This window comes from Geospiza fortis, unplaced genomic scaffold (assembly GCF_000277835.1).
Source record: "Geospiza fortis unplaced genomic scaffold, GeoFor_1.0 scaffold324, whole genome shotgun sequence".
Lineage (NCBI taxonomy): Eukaryota > Metazoa > Chordata > Aves > Passeriformes > Thraupidae > Geospiza > Geospiza fortis.
Window position 1 is genome coordinate 712,556 of NW_005054559.1, and position 7,306 is coordinate 719,861.

The following is a 7,306-nucleotide window of genomic DNA, read 5'->3' on the forward strand; positions in this document are numbered from 1 at the left end:
GGGGGGATGCAGGAGGGGTGTAGGAGGGGAATTTAGGGATGCAGGGGGGGAGTGGAAGGAATACACGGACAAAGGATGCGGGGTTGGGATGTACATGGGGTGCAGGATGGGGGTGCTGGGCAGGAGGTGCAGGATGAGGGTGCTGAGTTACCCAAGGGAGGTGCAGGGATGTCACTGAGCAGGGGCTGCCGAGTCCTGGGGCTGCACGGGGGAGTCTTGGGGTGGTGGGGGCTGAGAAAAGCTGGGCTGGGTGAAAAAGGGGTAGGTGGGAGCCTGGGAAATCCTTTGGCCACAGAAAGTGGCACCCACTGCAATGACCACTGCTGTCCCTCTTCCCAGGCCAACGACGCCTGCAAGTGCAATGGCTGGAAGAACCCCAACCCCCCCACAGCCCCTCGAATGGACCTGCAGCAGCCAGTGACCAACCTGAGTGAGCCCTGCCGGAGCTGTGGCCATGCTCTGGGTAACTCCTGTGGCACCCCCTGGGCAGGACAAGGGGTGCTGATCCCCTGTTCTCACTGTGGTGCTGATCCCCTGGTCTCTCTGTGGTGCTGATCCCCTGTTCTCACTGTGGTGCTGATCCCCTGTTCTCACTGTGGTGCTGATCTCTTGTTCTCACCATGGTGGTGATCCCCTGTTCTCACTGTGATGAATTAGGAGCTTCTTTGAGCCAGGTCTCATAAGCTTTTGGAGATCTATTTCACACCCAAGATAGCTCAGCTACCTTAGAAGGGGCATAAAATCAGCAGGGTGGCTTCTGTTGCAGCATTGGAAACAAAAAAGGTTTTAATAAAGGCAAAATAACAAAACTCTTTACAGAGAAAAACTAAGTGCAAAAAGCTCTCCTGCCCTCAGTAAAACACTTCACAAAAGCAATTAGTTTCTTTATTCTCTTCTTTTTCTAGTAAATTGCCCAAGCAAAACTTTTTGGCTCCTGTCCAGTTAGCTATCCTTATGTTTGAAGTGAAGCCCCCAGATCTAATAAGGTGTCTTTTCACTTGATTGAAGAGAAAAACTAAGCTTATTTCTTTTTTAAGGAGACAAAAGGTAGTTTTGTCACTCCATCAACAAGAAGCGCATTCCTATTCTGTGGTGCTGATCCCTCAATCTCACTGTGGTGCTGATCCCTTGGCTTTCTCTTTGTGGTGATGATCCCTTGGCTTTCTCTTTGTGGTGATGATCTCTTTGGTTTTCTCTTTGTGGTGATGATCCCTTGGCTTTCTCCCTGGCACAGCTGACCACGTGTCCCACCTGGAGAACGTCTCAGAGGAGGAGATCAACCGTCTGCTGGGCATGGTGGTGGATGTGGAGAACCTCTTCATGTCAGTGCACAAGGAGGAGGACACAGACACCAAGCAGGTGTATTTCTACCTGTTCAAGGTGAGTCTGGGGCTGGGCAGCTCTCATTGCCCCACTCATGGGGGGACTTGTGCAGAGTTTCTGGTCATTGTGGGGATTGCTGTCCCACTGTTTGTGCTGTGCTGGTGCTGAGGCTGTGAACCATCCCACAGCCCAGAGACCTGGAATGCTGACTCTCTTCTGGAGTGACTGCTCTCCTGGTCTGGAATTCCCTAGGGGAGCAGTTCTAGGGGATGAATGGGTGTGCTCCAAGGGCAGCACCAGTGCCTTCCTGGCTGTAGAAATTGGAGCAGCCCCATGGCAGCATTCAGCCATCTCCACCATTCCTGGAATATCCAGTTCCTGGGGCTCTTCTGACCATGTCTGATGGTGTCTTTGCAGCTGCTGCGGAAGTGCATCCTGCAGATGAGCCAGCCTGTGGTCGAGGGGTCCTTGGGGAGCCCTCCCTTTGAGAAACCAAACATTGAGCAGGTGAGGCTGCTGTCAGGCTGGTGCACTGCCCTGATGGCTTGTCCTGTGTTCTGCTGCTCTTGCACGGTCCCCTCACTCTCTGGGAGGCAGCATGGCAGAGCCCAGAGCAGCTCCTGGCACTCTCCCACTGTGCCATCCTCTCCCCAGGGAGTCCTGAATTTTGTGCAGTACAAATTCAGCCACTTGCCACCCAAGGAGCGCCAGACCATGTATGAGCTCTCCAAGATGTTCCTGCTGTGCCTCAACTACTGGAAGCTGGAGACACCGTCCCAGTTCCGTCAGCGCTCCCAGAATGACGACGTGGCCACCTACAAGGTCAACTACACCAGGTGAGGAGGGCAAGGGGCCTCTGAGACAGCCACCCTGGGCTCTCCCAGGCTGTCAGTCACTAGGAGAGCAGGCACGCAGTGCTGCCAATGCTTCTGAATGTACAATATGCCCTTCATTCAAGCCTGCTCCCAGCAGCATTGTCCCAGCAGGGATATGGTTGCTCTGGGGTCTCTGGTTCTCTCCTGCTGCTCAGAGTGACCCCCAGATGTGTCAGAAAGTCTCTTTTCCCTGCCTGGCGGTCAAAGAAGGAGTCAGAACTCTTCATTTCTCTGTCTCAAGTTTGTTTATTGTTTCTTATCTATAGAATTCTTTCTCCTGACCTGCTGAGGTCTGCTCAACAAGACAGTCAGAGGCACACTGCCCGTCTTTTATCTTTTTATACTAAAAACTACATGTACAATATTTATAATTACTTCCCAATACCTATCACCTATGTTAGACAGTGAGTTCTACTCTAAACCAATCTAAAAGTGTCAACATCACAGCAGAAGATGGAGGCCAGGAAGAAGAAGGAGAAAGGCTGAACGTGCCCAGATTCCTCCATCTTGCCCCCTGAACCCCTATTCTAAAAACCCCAAAAAAATCTATTTTTCACCCTGTGATAAATTCACTATCATACTACTTAAACTTTCGTGGCTTGTAATTCTTCATATCAGGTTGGTAATTGTTTTTTCCAAGGGCTAAATCAAAGGCACAGGGGGCTTGGGCTCTGTGCCAAGGTCTCTGAGCCCCCTGGGCAGGGGCTTGAGTCCTCCAGGGCAGCCAGAGGAATTTCCTGGGTTCTGACATGGTTCCAGCCCTGTCTGCAAAGCCCCTTCATGTCCCACAGGTGGCTGTGCTACTGCCATGTGCCACAGAGCTGTGACAGCCTGCCCCGCTATGAGACCACGCACGTGTTTGGGCGCAGCCTCCTCAAGTCCATCTTCACGGTGACGCGCCGGCAGCTGCTGGAGAAATTCCGCGTGGAGAAGGACAAGCTGGTGCCGGAGAAACGGACACTGATCCTCACCCACTTCCCCAAGTAGGTGCCCAGTGTGGGGATGCCTGCTGGAGAGCACTCCTCCTTTGGCATGCTCGCATGCTGATGTGCCACTCCCTGCCAGGTTCCTCTCCATGCTGGAGGAGGAGATCTACGGTGAGAACTCTCCCATCTGGGAGGCTGATTTCACAGTGCCTGCTGCAGAGGGTGCCCAGCTGGTGTCTCGTCCAGGTATTTCAGGATAATTCTGGATTTCCCCCCCCCCTTTTTTGGGAGCTGAGGGATAAAGGGTCAAGGTGTGGCTGAGCATTTTCACAAGGCATTTTCAGTCATGGGCACCATGGGTTTCTTGCAGCTGCAGTCAGCACCGTTGCCGTGCCCACCACTCCTCTCTTCAGCAAGAAGCTCAGCAGCAGCAGCTCAGCCACCAGCCTGGACACCAGCACCCCAGAGCCCCTGCCAGGTAAGGTCACCTGAGCCCACTCCAGAGAGCTGGAACTGTCCATGGTCCCTCCCAGCACTGGATGTGCTGCTCTGCTCCCATGCCAGGAGAGAAGAGGAAGCTCCCTGAGAGCCTGACCCTGGAAGATGCCAAGCGGATCCGTGTCATGGGAGACATCCCCATGGAGCTGGTGAACGAGGTCATGCTGACCATCACGGACCCTGCTGCCATGCTGGGCCCTGAGGTACGGCCTGGGGATGTTGGGGTGCCTCCATGGCCTACAGTGTAGCAGGCACAGGGCCTGCTAGGGCAGAGGCCTAAAGATAGGAAATGCCAAGTCATGGTGAATACCTTGAAGCCCCTCTCTTCCACCTTTCAGACCCCTGCTTATCTCTCTGTAACCCCATAGGTTACTTCTCTTTAACCCCTGCTATTGGGCAATTTTTGATCCCCCTATACCCTATAGAATGGGCTGTTTTAGCCCAATTCTGTAGAAGAGCTGTCACCAGAACCCTTCACAGACATCCCAATAAAACCATCACTGTGGAATGCCAGAACAGCCTTCTCCTCTCTTGCCCTGAGTCTGCCTGCCTGTGACACCTTGCCAGCTAAGAGCTGATAATCACTAAAAGAGCTGATAATCACTAAAAGAGCCGATATCCCTTAAGCTTGCTAAGGTTGCCAGTGGCTGAGAGCTGCTTGGGTTATTGGGCAGTCTGTCCCCCTAAAGGACCGAGCTGTCCGGCCATGCAGCCTGCTCAGGGGCAAACCTGCACCCAGCAGGAGGCTGAATTATTACAGAGCTGCTTCCCCAGCGTGCCAGGGTGTGGTGGGCTCCCCCAAAGAGGGTGTGCAGGGCCAGTGACCCCCTCCCCTGTGCCCCCAGACCAGCCTGCTGTCTGCCAACGTCATCGGCAACTCGCTCTCCCAGAAATCCAACAAGAAGATCCTGATGTGGCTGGTGGGGCTGCAGAACGTCTTCTCCCACCAGCTGCCCCGCATGCCCAAGGAGTACATCACTCGCCTCGTCTTTGACCCGTGCGTGGCTGGGGGGTGCCTGGGGGCCGGTGTGGGGGGCTCCCCTCACCCTCGGCCATGCTGCCCACAGGAAGCACAAGACCCTGGCACTGATCAAGGATGGACGAGTGATTGGGGGCATCTGCTTCCGTATGTTCCCTACCCAAGGCTTCACGGAGATTGTCTTCTGTGCTGTCACCTCCAATGAGCAAGTGAAGGTGAGAGAAGGGAGGTGGGCACACAGGTGTGCCCCCCAAAGCCTGGTGTGGGCAGGATGGTCTCTCTGTAGCCCCTTGGGCAGCCAAACCTGCTCGGCACTGGCCAGCCCCAAGCTGTGGTAGTTGCTCCAGGTCATCTTGCAGCTGCTGTTTCCATGGGGGTTGTTTATCCCAACTGGGGCTGCTAAGGGGGGATCTCTGTCTCATGGTACTTCCCCAAGGGCTATGGGACGCACCTGATGAACCACCTGAAGGAGTACCACATCAAGCACAACATCCTCTACTTCCTCACCTATGCAGACGAGTACGCCATTGGCTACTTCAAAAAGCAGGTGGGCTCCTTTCCCTGGGAGCTGCTCCCAGCTCTGCTGCACACCTACCCCCTCCCTACCTGCCCTCTCCCCTAGGGCTTTTCCAAGGACATCAAGGTCCCCAAGAGCCGCTACCTGGGATACATCAAGGACTACGAGGGGGCGACCCTGATGGAGTGTGAGCTGAACCCCCGCATCCCCTACACTGAGCTTTCACACATCATCAAGAAGCAGAAGGAGGTATGGCCCAGGGGTGGGCACAAGGGTAGGTGACTGCCAGCCACCCCCCAAAAGCAGAGGAGAGCTGTGGGGCTGTGCTGGCCCTGAGAGCAGACTTGCAGGGCAGTGAAGGGGCAGTGGTGGCATTGACACTGGCTGGGGTTCTCTCTGGCCCTGCACGGTGGCTTTGTGGGGTCCTTGGAGCATCTGCAGCCCCCACTCACCTGCTCCCTTCCAACCCCCATTCCCTGCAGATCATCAAGAAGCTGATTGAGAGGAAACAGGCTCAGATCCGCAAGGTCTACCCGGGCCTGACCTGCTTCAAGGAGGGCGTGCGGCAAATCCCCATCGAGAGCGTCCCTGGGATCCGTGAGTCCTGGCAGGGTCTGGCAGGGGGGCTCTGCCCTCCCTCCCCATGTGACACTGACACTTTCTTCCAGGAGAAACAGGATGGAAACCACTGGGGAAGGAGAAGGGGTGAGTGCTGCATGGGGAGGTGCTGCTGTTGAAGCAGCAGGGCTGGGGATTCAGCTCAGGCTGTGCCTCAGCCTTGGTGTTTTCCTGGCCCTGGAGTGGAGAGAGGCTGATGGGCACTGGTTTTGTCCTGCAGGAAGGAGCTGAAGGACCCAGACCAGCTCTACAACATGCTGAAGAACCTCCTGGCGCAGATCAAGGTGTGGGCAGGAAAGGACCCTCACTCTGGGGTCCCTGTCCCCCTGACAGCCCTCAGGGCTGCCTCCCTTGGGATGGGCTGTACGGGGCTTTGCCCTTGGGAACAGCTGGGTGTGGGGGGGAGCAGGACCCCTGGGTGCTGGAGCAGACAAGGGTTGTGTGTTCATTGCTCCAACTGCCCCCCACTTCTCCCCAGACCCACCCCAGTGCGTGGCCCTTCATGGAGCCGGTGAAGAAGTCAGAGGCACCAGACTACTATGAAATCATCCGCTTCCCCATTGGTAGGTTGGTGTGTCCAGCACCCCGGGGCAGGATTGCAGCAGAGGGGATTGAGAACCCCACACTAATCAGCAGTGGGGGCTGAGAACCCCACAATAATCAGCAGAGGGGGCTGAGAACCTCACATTATTCAGCAAAGGGGGCTGAGAACCCCGCATTAATCATCAGAGGGGGCTGAGACCCCACAATAATTGTGGGGTCTGTGCTGGGGACTCCCATTTGGGGCGGTGGGAGCCTCAGGATAGTCCAGAATGAGAAAGGGATGAGTTGAGACCGTGGCTGATGTCCAGCTCAGTGGCTGGGGGGATGCAGAAGCCTGGGGGAGGGATCCTGACCTGTGCCACGTGCAGACCTGAAGACCATGACGGAGAGGCTGAAGAACCGCTACTATGTGACCAAGAAGCTGTTCATCGCCGACCTGCAGCGCATCATCACCAACTGCCGCGAGTACAACCCGCCCGACAGCGACTACTGCAAGTGTGCCAACACCCTCGAGAAGTTCTTCTACTTCAAGCTCAAGGAGGGAGGGCTCATCGACAAGTAGAGGGGGCTGGCCTGGATCTGCTGTGGCCACCGGCCCTCCCGTGGGAGGGGCAGGGCTCCTCTGGGCTCCAGCCCCAAGCTGCTGGAGGGATTGGTGCTGCTGAGCAGCCTGGGGAGCTGGGCTTTCCTTCTTGGGGAGCCACAGGGGCTTGGGGGGCTGGTGCTTTTATCCCTGAGGTGCTCTGGCTGCCTCTCCTTGGGAATGGGGGTGAGGCTGGAACTGCCTCATCAGGATCTGCCCAGGGCAGGGACAGCACTGAGCTCCCACCTCTGCCTGGGGAGGGGGAGCCCCCTGAGCCCTGTGCATCCCCCTTACCTGGGATCGTGCCTTCTGCCCTGACTCCCTGTGACAGGGCAGGGGCGCACAAGTGCTTTGGTTTCTGCTCCGTCCACACGCAGGCAGCCCCTGCCCCTCTCACTGAATGTAGGCGGGCTCAGCCCTGCTCTGTCCGCGGTGCTGCTCCCG

At 56.3% G+C, this 7,306-nt stretch overlaps 1 protein-coding gene across 1 annotated transcript; it reads left to right on the plus strand.

Annotated features, from left to right (window-relative positions):
- The first annotated feature begins 337 nt into the window (after nt 1-337).
- Nucleotides 338-6,915, plus strand: KAT2A (lysine acetyltransferase 2A). Its single transcript, XM_031064138.1, has 17 exons — nt 338-463; nt 1,235-1,380; nt 1,741-1,830; nt 1,978-2,159; nt 2,990-3,181; nt 3,264-3,370; nt 3,495-3,602; nt 3,689-3,825; nt 4,468-4,619; nt 4,690-4,816; nt 5,038-5,148; nt 5,224-5,367; nt 5,601-5,715; nt 5,787-5,823; nt 5,957-6,020; nt 6,215-6,299; nt 6,648-6,915. Exons 1-17 carry the CDS (start codon nt 400-402, stop codon nt 6,839-6,841), a joined length of 2,055 nt encoding a protein of 684 aa, XP_030919998.1. The 5' UTR covers nt 338-399; the 3' UTR covers nt 6,842-6,915.
- Nucleotides 6,916-7,306: the final 391 nt, after the last annotated feature.